The following is a 16,082-nucleotide window of genomic DNA, read 5'->3' on the forward strand; positions in this document are numbered from 1 at the left end:
AAGAAAGAAAGCATTTATTAATTAAAAACAACAAATGTGCTTGTTTGTATGTCAAACGGCACTGAAAGCAGATGAATAGGATGATAAGATAAATGTCTTCTTGTCTTATTGTTTTGTTTATTTTCATCCGTTTTATTTTATCCGGAGGTGTTGCCTGTTGGGTATTTTTATTTAAAAAAAACACACGCAAAAATGGCGCTTCTATTAACCAAGAGCTAAATGTATATTTTAGTGCATGTTGTGACTTTGTGGAATCAAATGAATTAGTAGTGGGATAGAGGATTTTGAAATTTGAACACATTCTCCACATTGTCACGTTAGTGTGTGTGTGTTTGTGTGTTAATGTTTTGGTCGCCCTCTTGAGATATTAGAGCAAATTGTGTTACATTTGGCTACAAGTTCACCAGCACAGTTCTTTTGTAATTGAAATCAGATCTTGGAATCTACTTGAAATACATGTATTAGTATTACCTATGTGATGCAGCATGGGATCCATGATCCGATACATACATGTATTAGTATTACCTATGTGATGCAGCATGGGATCCATGATCCGATACATACATGTATTAGTATTACCTATGTGATGTAGCATGGGATCCATGATCCGATACATACATGTATTAGTATTACCTATGTGATGCAGCATGGGATCCATGATCCGATACATACATGTATTAGTATTACCTATGTGATGCAGCATGGGATCCATGATCCGATACATACATGTATTAGTATTACCTATGTGATGTAGCATGGGATCCATGATCCGATACATACATGTATTAGTATTACCTATGTGATGTAGCATGGGATCCATGATCCGATACATACATGTATTAGTATTACCTATGTGATGTAGCATGGGATCCATGATCCGATACATACATGTATTAGTATTACCTATGTGATGTAGCATGGGATCCATGATCCGAAAGAAGGCTCTTTGATTTAAGATTACGGTTTTGTTTTTAGAAACTTACTATGCACATACGTAAACATATTTTTTTTCTAAAAGGCTTAGAACACAGTTCTTGTTAATCAACGCCGCAACAACCTTAGTGATGATGTGTGTGAGAAATGTGTCAGCACCAGTGGCCCACAGGGGACGCTAACGAACACAAACTCCCTTTAGAATCGTGTTTTTGTGTTTTGTTTAGCTTGCCATGGACCAGGTTTTGACTCACTTTTCCTCCTCAATAATCTAAACACTAAAGCTTCCCAAATTGTGATAGGAGTTTATTGTTGTGTTGTGAAAAAAGAGGTGGGGGCGGAAACGGTGTTAAATCTTAAAAACACAAGGTCCAAAAAAAAAAAAAAAGATACCCAAATGACATCATGGCCGATAACCCATTAGATAACGTCGGCTCTTTTCCAAACATTGACTGTCCTAGAAAGTTGAAAGGTCAGATGAGGGCGGAAGTGCCAACACAGTGACTCAGAGAATGGCGCAGATAATCTTTTGACTGTAGTTAACGAATAGTGTTCATTTCTGAGTAAACATGAGACAAGTTACAATAGCGGTAGTCATTTCTCTCAGAACCACAGTCTTTGAAACGTGTCTCAATGGGTCTCGGGAACAAATCCTTTAAACTACACAAACATACTTACACTATTAATTTAACACACATAAACACACTTTATACACTTTCAGAAGAAAATGATTACACTTCCTTGATTTTGAATTTAAATATTTTTAATTATATATATATTAGACACATTAAGTACATGTCTGCCGATTAATCTATATACTTTATATATATTGTATATTTATAGTTGAAATTTCTAAATCTATATAATTGGATGTCGATTAATAAATTAATGCATCTTGTTAGATGTCCGCAAATGTTTTTTAATCATCATTTCTTTGTTCGGTAGGTGTTCTGTGATGTTCGTTAGCTAGATGGCGAGTTATAAAAACACAAGAACACCACTGAGTCAGCAGGCTGTCTACAACATACGTTGAACTTGCCAAATTAAAACATTTTTTTCTGTTTACTTCAGAAGTGAAAAGTCTTCGGGCATAAACAGTTAGCTAGAAGAGATTGTTCTCACCTTTTCTAATAAACGTGTTGGCTTGATTCACATTTGTCTTCTGATGTTAATTATCTACGCTTCCCCCCCCCCCCCCGTTTCTCCATCTTTCCATTACCCTGTCCCTATGATCTGCTGCACGTGAGCCGCACGTGGGATGGAGTAATGGAGACATTTAGCCCCGGGCGCCATCTAACACGTGGCCAGATTTTCCTTTTAACCGCTTGTTAGGGCCAAAATTTTAATTGAAGTTTGTTGAAAGTACAACAAGGTCGTCTGAGAAGCGTTAAAAACGGGTAGATTCTTCGATATTTAGTTTTCAACCAATATAAACCCAAACTTCTTATAAAAAAAAAAAAAACTTTGCGTGCACTAAGTTTTACTGCGGATGAATAAAACCTGGCCATTGCGTAGTAATATGTTGCAGCGCACTACCTGAACTGTCATAAACTATTAAGGATTCTATAATCTCTCTCAGATGTCGGAGGCTAGATCAGATTGTCGGGATCACACTAAATGCCATATAATAAGTAGCTCAGATAACATTAACATGATCCACTCAAGTTGCCCGGATCTAAGGTTGGAGGCTAAAGATATTCATTAAATAGAGATTTTCGGGGAGGCTTTAACTTTAAAAGCTAGGTTTAAATCAAGTTTTTTTTTTAATGCTAGCATGTTTATGTGAATCAGCTGTATGTTTAAGTTAGCTTTAAGAAGGGCAAAGCAGTTTGATATATAATATCTACAAGAGAATGTCCAAGCTGAACCATTACTTTTCACACACACACACACAAAACTGCAATAGAATGAGCTCAATACAAAGTTCTATTGTTTTGTTTAATGTCTATACATTTTGATCCAAGTTTTACACCTCTCGTAACTTATTAGCACACTGCATTGACTTATTTCTGGTATTACTCTCTGGTTATGATCAGTCTGTAATTCTATAAAAGGGTCAAATGTTAACGTTTTCTGACCAATGTATAAGTCAAGATATTGGCTGTGGTGACAAGAACGTTTACAACGCATCCTAACCGAGACGCTTGGCATTCTGAAGAGAATCATAACCGAGGTACCTGGCAACCTAACCGAGGCACTTGACATTCCAACCAAGGTACTTGGTAACCTAACCGAGGTACCTGACATTCCGACCGAATTACTTGATGTCCTAACCAAGGTACTTGGTATCTTAACCGAGGCACTTGACATTCCGAGCCTTTGCTCTGAGAATACTGAATTATTAGGTATCAGACACTTATTTCATATTAGCAGTTTGTAAAGAGACCCACCATAATTGACGGGCTTTGAATGCTGAACGCGACTTAGTGACGACACGACTTAGTTGGGTTAGAGATTACTTATGTCAATAAAGTCAGTTGGTGTTAGGATTTCCTAGGAATAACGTGGTTTATAGACAGAGACTAAACTGTGGCCTTTTCAGTATTAAACCATCATCTGTGTTATTCAACGGTTTGGACTTCTCGTCTTTCTTAAGTGTTCATTAGTGTAGGTCTTTGCTCTTGTTAGTTCGTTGCAATTGAATACACCCGCACAAGAAACTTAAACATCTCCAGAGTAATCTGCCGGAGTCAGACAGCCATCATCAACTACAAGACAAGGCCTATCACATACGATGGCCAGCTCGAACTGGTAGTCATTATGTTCCGAGGACAAGTTTAGGTGGTTTGATGTTATCCTGGCCACATGACATTCCGGTCAATCGTTAGTCAAAGAAACAATCACTATTACGTAGCCTGCTAAAAGTAGTAGTCTTAGTTTCAAGTAAACTTTTACATGTGTGGGAGGATGGGGTTTTATTTGTTTGTTTTTTTAAATCTTTATTTGTTTCGTTTTTAGGAAATGACAATTTAAGTGTGTGTGTGTGTGAGTATGTATATGAATGTGTGTTTTAAAATGAAGAATCAAACGAATGGATTGGTCTAAAACTATGATTGAATAACACGTTTAGGCGAATAAATTTTTCCTGTTTCTGATTTTTGGCATCAACAAAATAGTATTTATATTCTGATTAAATCAGTGTTCATAAGGTGCAGTTACATAGGCGTAGCAGGGCCGGCCTTAGTCTTAGGCATAAGCAAACTAGCAGCCGTTTAAGGCCCCCTATTTCGAGGGTGGGGGGCTCGCAGAGGATTCAAAATTTTATTATATTTGTTTAAATTGCGAAAGTTATATCAATTTTTAAACAGAGCTATGTGTCAACTAGAATAGCTCTAAGTCTTAATTGAGACATAAGGTTTATACACTAGTTAGACCACATAGGGGCCTATGTTAGAAGACCCTTGCAGCTTTTGGTGAAAATGTCGAAACTTTATTTCGAGTCTAGTTTGTTGAAGGTCTAGGACATCTGCACGAATATGTTTAAGAAGCTTACGGAACCCTAGTTTCATACTCTAGAAATTGTTCTACATATCAGCAAATTATTGGATTAGGTTTAGATACATGTAGTAAATTGCATTATTTTATTATTTTTGGTGTTTATTATTTATTATTTTTCATTTGGGGGCACCAAATTCACTTCACCTAAGGCCTTCAGTTACCTAAGGCCGGCCCTGGGCGTAGCCTGGCATCATAACCAATTATTTCTCTCTATTGCGTCGCCGCGGACTGCCTTCATAATTAATTAATTTCACAGTTTCAAAAGCGTATCCTCCCATCATCGCCAATTAATTACCCAAAATTACATGGGCGTAACCTGTCATCTGATGTCATCGTAATAGGTAAAGAGTGTGGAATAGGAGGCATTCTTTTTTCTCCTCGTCCCTCCTCTTCAGTCCCTCACCTTGTTATGCTAGGGATGCTCAACTTCTAAGAAGTCTATCCCAACATGCAAAACACAACTGCAGTGGAGGTGCTGTCTAGTTTTTGTTGGTGTTCAAAGTAAGCACATTTTTGTTTGTCTAAAATGTAAAAAAAGAATAATAAATGCTTGCGTTGGATTTCGAATATTTCCAGTACAAAGATTGAGAATGATTGCCGGTATTACACGTGGATACAAAACCCTTGGCACATCCAAGGCAGACAGAGACATTGGCTGCAGGGAGAAGTTTCCCTTCGTCTTCTCAAGCGCTAACCTTCTAGTTGGCCTCAACTCCTGCTGCCTTGGTACATACGCTCTTTTTTAAGGTCATCTTTGAATTGCACTAAAATATAAAATGACAGAAATGTGTTTAAATGGCCATTAAAGATTGCAAACGTTTCTCAGCAAACAATATATAAGTTCAATGCTAGAATAACCCAATCCCCCCCCTCCCCATATCACACAGTGATGGCACGCCACTGCATTGATATTCTTTAGAGTGCAGTTGCAAGGGCGTACCCAGTCATCACCAGGTTTATCTAAAATCATGCCACAATGAATTAAAAGCACATGTAGTTGCGTGCAGGACATTTTTATCTTCACGTGGAGCGTGCATCAATTAGGCTTGGTGTTATCGCCTTCAAGAGCAGACAACTCTTGCTGCTTACATCTCGAATCTGTAGTATAGCATTGATATCAACCTTGACATCAAGAGCTTTCACCAGAAAGGAATGCTGGTACATAGACCTATCTAACGCCATCTTTTACTAATGTTGCAGAGTTCAACGGATATCAGACTGTTCCTATGAATCTAAATGCATCTATATGTTACTCTTGATATGTTACTTAATATAGTTACGAGACTTGATAGGTTCAAGATCATGTTTGCAGGTTTTGAATAATAAAATGATGGATGGTTATTACACACAGAGTGGAAGCAGTGACGTAGCTAGTCCATAAAGAGAAGTTTCCACTGAGAACTCGACCAAAGGAAGGATTTGTATCCAGACACCAGTAATCAGAGCCAAGTTCTTCACCGATCTCTTTACCCGAATGATCTCCCCGCCCCTAGATGACCATTTCATCATGTTCATTTATTTGATTACTTTCGCCAAGCTCGGAGCCTCAAGAAGGATTTCTTCGTATTCCTACACTGTACCGCCACTAACCGTGAGAATGGCGCGTACAACCCCCATGAAGAATGGCTTTACAGGTGGGACAGGGTCAAGAGCCTTTTTCTGTCTCCCTGCATGCAATGTACTGTGGAAGGTCATGGTTCCTTCTCCATGTTAACTGTCTCCCTGCATGCAATGTACTGTGGAAGGTCATGGTTCCTTCTCCATGTTAACTGTCTCCCTGCATGCAATGTACTGTGGAAGGTCATGGTTCCTTCTCCATGTTAACTGTCTCCCTGCATGCAATGTACTGTGGAAGGTCATGGTTCCTTCTCCATGTTAACTGTCTCCCTGCATGCAATGTACTGTGGAAGGTCATGGTTCCTTCTCCATGTTAACTGTCTCCCTGCATGCAATGTACTGTGGAAGGTCATGGTTCCTTCTCCATGTTAACTGTCTCCCTGCATGCAATGTACTGTGGAAGGTCATGGTTCCTTCTCCATGTTAACTGTCTCCCTGCATGCAATGTACTGTGGAAGGTCATGGTTCCTTCTCCATGTTAACTGTCTCCCTGCATGCAATGTACTGTGGAAGGTCATGGTTCCTTCTCCATGTTAACTGTCTCCCTGCATGCAATGTACTGTGGAAGGTCATGGTTCCTTCTCCATGTTAACTGTCTCCCTGCATGCAATGTACTGTGGAAGGTCATGGTTCCTTCTCCATGTTAACTGTCTCCCTGCATGCAATGTACTGTGGAAGGTCATGGTTCCTTCTCCATGTTAACTGTCTCCCTGCATGCAATGTACTGTGGAAGGTCATGGTTCCTTCTCCATGTTAACTGTCTCCCTGCATGCAATGTACTGTGGAAGGTCATGGTTCCTTCTCCATGTTAACTGTCTCCCTGCATGCAATGTACTGTGGAAGGTCATGGTTCCTTCTCCATGTTAACTGTCTCCCTGCATGCAATGTACTGTGGAAGGTCATGGTTCCTTCTCCATGTTAACTGTCTCCCTGCATGCAATGTACTGTGGAAGGTCATGGTTCCTTCTCCATGTTAACTGTCTCCCTGCATGCAATGTACTGTGGAAGGTCATGGTTCCTTCTCCATGTTAACTGTCTCCCTGCATGCAATGTACTGTGGAAGGTCATGGTTCCTTCTCCATGTTAACTGTCTCCCTGCATGCAATGTACTGTGGAAGGTCATGGTTCCTTCTCCATGTTAACTGTCTCCCTGCATGCAATGTACTGTGGAAGGTCATGGTTCCTTCTCCATGTTAACTTCCTACTAGTCGACCAGCGTCGTAGCGTGCGCCGCTATTTTGCAGGGCCGGCCTTAGGCCACTGAAACCTATGCGACCGCAGTGGCCCCGCACTTTCATAGGACCCGCGCTAATTTTAGGTGTATAAATTATTAAATTAAACATTTTATAACTTATAACAGATTTCCCGCGGCCTCCTGTCGATTTACCAGGAGTTCCTGGAAATCTCCTGAAATTGCAAAATATACGAAAAAGTCCTGGAAATATCCGGAAATTATTAAAATCTTTAGAAAACTCATACAAATCTCATGAAATATATAGACAAAAATTGTCATTTTGGGGTGTCATTCAATATGGAAAACGCCAATCCTACGCGCGATATAAAAAAACGGCATTATGCAATACCCGCAATTGTGGAATCTAGTGAAAGAAGCTTCTCGCCCTCAAACTAATGAAGAATTACTTGAGTTCAACAATTCTCGTAGATAGATTGAAACATTTGGTAATTCTTGCTATTGAACGTGATCTATGTAGGAAATAAAAATGTTATGATATACTGTATGACTTCGCTACACGCAAGGCTTTTAAAGTAGTTCTGTACGTAGTAAAGAATGAATAAAATGCAAAGTCAAATTTATTTTCTAATACAAACTCTTTAATTTCACTTATTATCCGAATCCCTACCCAATCTTGGCCCCGCAAAATCCGTTTCGCATAGGGCCCCACAACGGTTGACTCCGGCCCTGCTATTTAGTGACGGGTGAATACAGAGTAGATTACTTGTTCTCCTCCACTTTTTTTCGCCGCTAAAACTACGTGGGTAGAAATAAAAAGAGTGATCTTTCCATGACTTCTTGGTCACAACGGTTAAGTCAGTCCCTGCTATTTTGTGACGGGTGAATACTACTTGTTCTCCAACCCCCTCTTTTTTTCCGTAGGATAACTCTAGTCTGACTTGCAGAAATAAAAGCGTGATCTTTCCTTTATTTCTTGTCAAAACTCTTAAGCCATGAAGAGAATTATATATATAGACACTAGACGTTTCTTCAGAGATGCCACGATGTGACCTGGAAAAGATTAATCTTACTTCAGGCCCAGCAGTCAGGCTTGATTAGGTTCATGGCCCAGAAGTCAGGCTTGATTTGGTTCATGACCCAGCAGCCAGGCTTGATTTGGTTCATGGCCCAGCAGTCAGACTTGATTTGGTTCATGGCCCAGCAGTCAGGCTTGATTTGGTTCATGGCCCAGCAGTCAGGCTTGATTTGGTTCATGGCCCAGCAGTCAGGCTTGATTTAGTTCATGGCCCAGTAGTCAGGCTTGATTTGGTTCATGACCCAGCAGTCAGGCTTGATTTAGTTCAGTAAAGCAGTAGCTTTAACATTTGGACATGAAACATTTTGTAATGAGCTTTGATATCTAACTCGTGTACAAATGTCAAGGTCTTTGTAATTAATGGTAAAATCTGTGCACACGACAAAACGAATGGCTAATACGTAGTCTAGTATTGATACTAATAAGTAGTATTGATGAGCTGAATAGATGTAAATGACTTTATTAATATTATTTTATCAGTGATTCGTAGGACTTATTCGAGTTTTAAATTGTTTACATTAAGATGTGACGGTACACAGAAGTGGGGAGGGGGCAATCATTTGGGGAAGTATAAATAATAACGTCAAAAACAATAATTAGACCATGGGGCAAATACACAGGGTAGAGGGCAATAATTAGAGACTAGCACATTGATTGAGAAGGGGCAATAATTAGAGACTAGCACATTGATTGAGAAGGGGCAATAATTAGAGACTAGCACATTGATTGAGAAGGGGCAATAATTAAGTTCGATGCACTAAGTAAGGGAGAGAAATAGAGAGACTTATCAAACATCAGTCAGACATCTCCTTTCAGTGCCGGTACCCGATCACGTGACTTTATGCTAATGAGATTGTCATGTGCCACTGGTGTAAATTAGGCCGTGAATATTCATAAGGGTTAACGACAGCTGCGATTAATGACCAGAGACTGGCCATTGATTGACCACAGAGGTACTGTTGATTAGAAACAAAGTACTAATACACCGGATGTGTAGGCACTAGCTAGACACTAAATGACCATTGATCGCTGGCCACTGGCGGCGTCCATAGTCCATCTTATTAACTTAATTAAAGTTCTGTACGAATGTGTTCATTATAGCTTTCTATATTAGAGTAATATAATTGTCTCTAGTTAACTCTTTTTAAGTGTGTTTCGCTATTACTGTTAGAAGAACAGCAAAATGAATGATAAATAGAAACATAGGCATATTATCATTACTCTTGTATTATCTTGGTTTTTTATTATATTATAAAAGTAACGGCAAAATACGATGTTGACTAAGAGAATTACGTCATCAAATCTGACTCTCTTCAATTACTAACAATTTAATGTTCATGTCTACATAGGTCAGTCCTGTGATTGATTTGGGGAATTTTTTTTTTATTTTTTTTTTGTAAAAAGGTTATTAATCATAATAGGAATTTTTTGTTTAGGTTAGATCTAACAAATTCTCTTCAATGAAATGGTTAACATCCACAACTAAACTATAGACTTATATAGACTAGATCATAGACTTATATAGACTAGATCTAGACTGGACATGGAGACTTTTTAACACTACAAAAAATGTCGTGAAAATGTTTTAGAAATGTGGATCAAGGCGTTGTTTTGTAAAGTAGTTAAAAGAAGTAAAGGCTATTTTTTTCAATCCTAACCTATGTAGCATATAATTAAATTTTTAGATCTAGATCTAGTAAATGAACATCAAAAATAAGAGTACTCTCGTCTCATAATTATTATTTTGCAATTTTTAGATACATAATCTTCTTTATCAAAAGCCTGAATGCAACACTAAATTGTGATTTTTTGTGTATTTTTGATAATCGATTTCTAGATCTAGATCTAAAAAATAAAATGATATGTTACATAGGTTAGTGTTGAAAAAAAAAAACTTGACTTCTTTGAACTACTTGACAAAACAACGCCTTGATCCAACTTTCTACACAATGTTCACGATCAGTGGCGGGTAAGAATTTATTTCCGGTTTCCAGTCTAGTAGTAGATCTAAGTCTATGGACTAAACGTATTCTTCAGTAAAGCATGGACAGGGATTTTGAGAATTAGTAGAGTTTTCGGAAGTTTACCCAAAATCTAATGAGAAGCTGATATTAGCTAGGGAAAGTAAATGTCGTTGGTCGTTGTGTTGGCACTTACCGTCTGTCATAGGAACAGATTATCTACCCATGCACCAAAAAGGTGTAAAAGGGAACTTTTATTATTACATTTTTGTTTTGTATTTATTGATCTCATTTTCTTTCTTTTTTTTTTTGTTCCCAGTTCTGAAACGTGTAGTAGAAAAGATCCTTTTTGATTTGTGTGTGTGTGTTTGTGTAGATAGAACAATCCTAGATCAAACATTTTACAATGATTTCCTTCCAGCTTTTTGCCTATATTTTGTTTATACTTGTTTTCAGTATTTAGACACACAGCTCCCCTATACATTTATTCTAATTTCTTTATTTAACCAAGTACCTTTCTGACGTCATACTCACCGAAATCTCGTCTGCAGAATTTTCGTAAAGTCAGTTTTCTTACTCTCTTTTGACATTTCCCACAATCCACTGGGGCTTTATCAACTTCTAAAGAAACCATATGAAAGAAGCAAAGAAAAAAAAATGATATATAATAAATTAAAAAAAAAAAGAAAGTACAGAAGACAGATACAAGTTTTAAATGAAATATCATAACTTGATAATGTCAACATGCATTTAGTACGTCTGCACAGAACATCTAAAGCCAGACATTTTTTGTTTGTTTCCTATATCATCTGTGTGTAAACAAAGGCGAGACACATCTCAGGTCTAGACTAGAAGGATCTTGTTTTCTTTTTTTAATGATTTCACTTTCTGCTTACTTTTAGTTCCAGCTCTCTTGATTTCATCCCTACGCGAGTTTACAAATCTCCAAGAGGGATGTTTTAAAACCATACATACACACACACACACACACACACACACACATATAAATGTCTATGTTTAAAACTCAACCTAAACGTTTTGACAATGTACTTTCAAAAGTATTTCACTAAGGGACATTTTCACGCTCAATTTGTTTTTCTTTTTCGAAATGGAGATAGCTATTGGTTTGGAGAGTAGATGGTATTACATATAGTTCCCTAAACATTTGAGTATAAAGAAATACATATTTAGAATAGAAAAAGTCATTGGAAAGTTAAGAAATAACGAGATTTGAAATTGCTAAAGTAATGGCCGGCCGAAACCGGAAATGACGCAAACTTTTATCTTGTCTGTTCGCATTATTGATTTTTATTAAAGATCCAGTTTCCATTCTCTAAGTAATAGACTACACAAACATAGAAAAAGAAGAGAAAACCAAATGGAGAAATGTGAAGAAACTTATTTTAAAAAACTGGGAAAAAAAAAAGGAACGATTGGGAAAGATTTTAAATAAATAGACAAACTAAACAATGTCAAGGACGCCATGTTCACTTTTGCTAACTAAAAACAAATTTTTGTGTTACAAGCGAAATAGTTTGAAACTTAATTTTACAACGCTTTAAAGTGCAGTAAACAGTCATCTATTTGTTTACACATTTAGTTTGAAGATTCCGCTCACGTTTTTAAGCAATAAAATACAATCAAATAGAAAAAAATATTAATAAAAATAAAGAGATCTGAAGAAATGTGGTGTTGATATAATGGGGCGTAAATAAAAAAAAAACATGATCAAAAAATTTTTAAAAAAGGATATGGAGAGATTTTGAAAATAAAAATGGACAAACTAAACAATGTCAAGGACGCCATATTGCAATATCACTGTTGCCAACTCACTATGAGCTACACACGAGAGAGCCTGAGAAATGTGCTGAAAAGTTGAGCCAACAATTATTGACTATTTTATGTAAAAAAAAAAAAAAGCATTTCAATGTTTCAGTATTCTGTCTACTGGATACACCGAAAAGTTTGCTACTTATGGATTGGTCTTTGTATATAGCACTAGGTAAGAATCACGAGATACATTGCAATGTTGACTTTCCAGTCTAGAAATCTATAAATAGACAGCTCTCTTAAGACATTTTATTTTTTTTGTTTTCATTTCCCGACAGCTTTGAGCCAAGCGCGTGCAAATATTATAAGTTTGTTTGTGTCTTCAACTCTACTAGTTAGACAACAGTCTATGCATTACTATATTATAAGTTTGTTTGTGTATTTAACTCTACTAGTTAGACAACAGTCTATGCATTACCATATTATAAGTTTGTTTGTGTATTCAACTCTACTAGTTAGACAACAGTCTATGCATTACCATATTATAAGTTTGTTTGTGTATTTAACTCTACTTGTTAGACAACAGTCTATGCATTACTTCTATGAATGATGGAATCGTGGCTAGGCCACGGCCATGGGTCACTAACTCTTTTGTGTGGGAGTCTCCTCCAAAAAGGAGCCACGAAGTTGCGTGTTGCAGGCTCAGAAAATAAACTGTGTTAGACCACATTAAAACACCACCACCACCCGAGTGTCGTTTGATCTGGTTGAAGGCTGATTGACTGAAGGCTCAATTATCTCTGGCTTAGGTCAAGATTATATCTGTCAGGACTACACGATAAGACTATATAAGTTCTGTTTTATCCGGAATCATTCGACATTAGAAGGAGAGGTATTTATGGGGGGGGGGGGGGGCTGGTTGAGAGGGGGGAGACGGGGGGAGTGCTACACGAATGTCCTAATTACTCCCCCCTGTATTCAATAAGTGAGGACTTTTGACTGAAATCTCCTAAGGAACACAGTCGAATACTGTGCAATTAATGTAAGGACATCAAATACTTACCTTCCGGCCTGCTCACGGGTCGACGACTTTCATTGGACACAGGTTTGGGAACCCCTGGTGAAGAAATATATACACACATGCATAACTAAAGTATTTTGCGATATGATTTTTGTGGGATTAAAATCGAGTCTCACACCATCGAAGACGCATTGGAACTTAGAAACGTGTCGATGTAAATGATGTCCTTCGATTTATCTACTCAACAGAAAAATACTAGTGAACTATTACGTCCATCAGTTTCTATGGCGTCAATTGGTGTTAAAGTTTCTAAACAAAAAAAAAAAGAAAGTTATTAACTATATATGATTGTGCATTCCGATAGCTAGCCCCATCCTACAGATGTACCAACACCACTGAACGCTGGTTGAGTTCTGAATGAAAAAGTGGCACGTGACAGGTGGGAACTGTTTAGAAATAGCTTTAGAATAGAAACGAGTTGAGGAAGCTCAAGTACTAGCGGCATCCTTTGAGCAATAAATACTGGAATCTTTTGTTAATATCTGAGATGAATCATGGGACATTTTTGTGAAAGACTAGCACTAAGTATGACATATTTAGTCCACAGTTTTCAAGACCGTTAATCAGTGTCCTAGGTCGTGTCTATTTGTTAAAACAACTATTTTAAAAGATGGCTGATTACATTTGGTCAAACATGTTCTCACTGCGATCGTTTGTTTGATAGAATGCTCTTATCAAAGGTGTGAGTCGCTATAGAGATGAACTATCAAAGGTGTGAGTCGCTATAGAGATGAACTATCAAAGGTGTGAGTCGCTATAGAGATGAACTATCAAAGGTGTGAGTCGCTATAGAGATGAACTATCAAATGTGTGAGTCGCTATAGAGATGAACTATCAAAGGTGTGAGTCGCTATAGAGATGAACTATCAAAGGTGTGAGTCGCTATAGAGATGAACTATCAAAGGTGTGAGTCGCTATAGAGATGAACTATCAAAGGTGTGAGTCGCTATAGAGATGAACTATAAAAGGTGTGAGTCGCTATAGAGGTGAACTATCAAAGGTGTGAGTCGCTATAGAGATGAACTATCAAAGGTGTGAGTCGCTATAGAGATGAACTATCAAAGGTGTGAGTCGCTATAGAGGTGAACTATCAAAGGTGTGAGTCGCTATAGAGATGAACTATCAAAGGTGTGAGTCGCTATAGAGGTGAATTATCAAAGGTGTGAGTCGCTATAGAGATGAACTATCAAAGGTGTGAGTCGCTATAGAGATGAACTATCAAAGGTGTGAGTCGCTATAGAGATGAACTATCAAAGGTGTGAGTCGCTATACAGATGAACTATCAAAGGTGTGAGTCGCTACAGAGATGAACTATCAAAGGTGTGAGTCGCTACAGAGATGAACTATCAAAGGTGTGAGTCGCTATAGAGATGAACTATCAAAGGTGTGAGTCGCTATAGAGATGAACTATCAAAGGTGTGAGTCGCTATAGAGATGAACTATCAAAGGTGTGAGTCGCTATAGAGATGAACTATCAAAGGTGTGAGTCGCTATAGAGATGAACTATCAAAGGTGTGAGTCGCTATAGAGATGAACTATCAAAGGTGTGAGTCGCTATAGAGATGAACTATCAAAGGTGTGAGTCGCTATAGAGATGAACTATCAAAGGTGTGAGTCGCTATAGAGATGAACTATCAAAGGTGTGAGTCGCTATAGAGATGAACTATCAAAGGTGTGAGTCGCTATAGAGATGAACTATCAAAGGTGTGAGTCGCTATAGAGATGAACTATCAAAGGTGTGAGTCGCTATAGAGATGAACTATCAAAGGTGTGAGTCGCTATAGAGATGAACTATCAAAGGTGTGAGTCGCTATAGAGATGAACTATCAAAGGTGTGAGTCGCTATAGAGATGAACTATCAAAGGTGTGAGTCGCTATAGAGATGGACTATCAAAGGTGTGAGTCGCTATAGAGATGAACTATCAAAGGTGTGAGTCGCTATAGAGATGAACTATCAAAGGTGTGAGTCGCCATAGAGATGAACTATCAAAGGTGTGAGTCGCTATAGAAATGAACTATCAAAGGTGTGAGTCGCTATAGAGATGAACTATCAAAGGTGTCAGCCACAAGACGTAGTGGTCCATGTTATAAGACAATGCTAAGCGTGTTATGTGGTTCGTGCAAATAAGGTCAGCAAACATTGCCATGTCAAGTTAGTAGGATAGATTCACGCTCAATAGATTTATATATTCATATATATATATATATATATATATATATATATATATATATATATATATATATATATATATATATATATATATATGTGTGTGTGTGTGTGTGTGTGTGTGTGTGTGTGTATATGCATATATACGTACATATATATATTTGATTTATTTATTTATTTGTTGATTTGTTGGTTAAATTCTGGGTTAAAACACAATACATATTTTGGTTCCAGTGGCGTCACTAGTTAGGTGCGCGAGTGCGGGCCGCATCCGGAGACATCCATCAGGAGGGATACCCCAGTGGAAAAAAAAATCACTTTTGCTAAACCAGTCAGGTTTTAAAAATATATACTGTAGCTAGATACCCTACCAAAGATACTTAAGCACTTTTGATAGATATATTGTTAATTTTTTTTTTTTTTTTTTGGGGGGGGGGGGGGGGGTTTAATTCAAAACGTTACGCGCTAACAACGGCGAAGGCAATCTTTTTTTATAACAACAACCAAAAATTAGTAAAAAACAACAACAACAACAAACGGTTGTATTTGCAATGTAGGCCTAGATATTCTATATTTGAGTATCAATCAAGTAAACACGACCAAATAAATTGAAGCAGATAGTTCGCGACTTGATGCTAGAGTTTACTAGTTCTTACGTCAGAATGACAAAATGTATCCCAACAAAACGTAACGTCGTTCTACTGACGTGTTTTATGTAAACAGACCCGCTACAAGACGTCTTGTTAAACTAGCGGATGAATCTACGATGATCAGACCTACTACAC

General features: G+C 37.7%; 1 protein-coding gene across 4 annotated transcripts in view; it reads right to left on the bottom strand.

The window, feature by feature from the left end:
- LOC106058651 (netrin-1-like) overlaps positions 1-16,082 on the bottom strand; it is a 136,978-nt gene that overhangs the window by 6,753 nt on the left and 114,143 nt on the right. For all 4 annotated transcript variants that reach the window (XM_056020318.1, XM_056020319.1, XM_056020321.1 and 1 more), the window contains 2 exons: positions 13,113-13,166; positions 10,814-10,900 (listed from right to left, as the gene is read on the bottom strand). In XM_056020318.1, coding sequence (XP_055876293.1) covers positions 10,814-10,900; positions 13,113-13,166 — 141 coding nt within the window. The remainder of the gene's footprint in view (positions 1-10,813; positions 10,901-13,112; positions 13,167-16,082) is intronic.

This window comes from Biomphalaria glabrata, chromosome 2 (genome assembly GCF_947242115.1).
Source record: "Biomphalaria glabrata chromosome 2, xgBioGlab47.1, whole genome shotgun sequence".
NCBI classification, from domain to species: domain Eukaryota; kingdom Metazoa; phylum Mollusca; class Gastropoda; family Planorbidae; genus Biomphalaria; species Biomphalaria glabrata.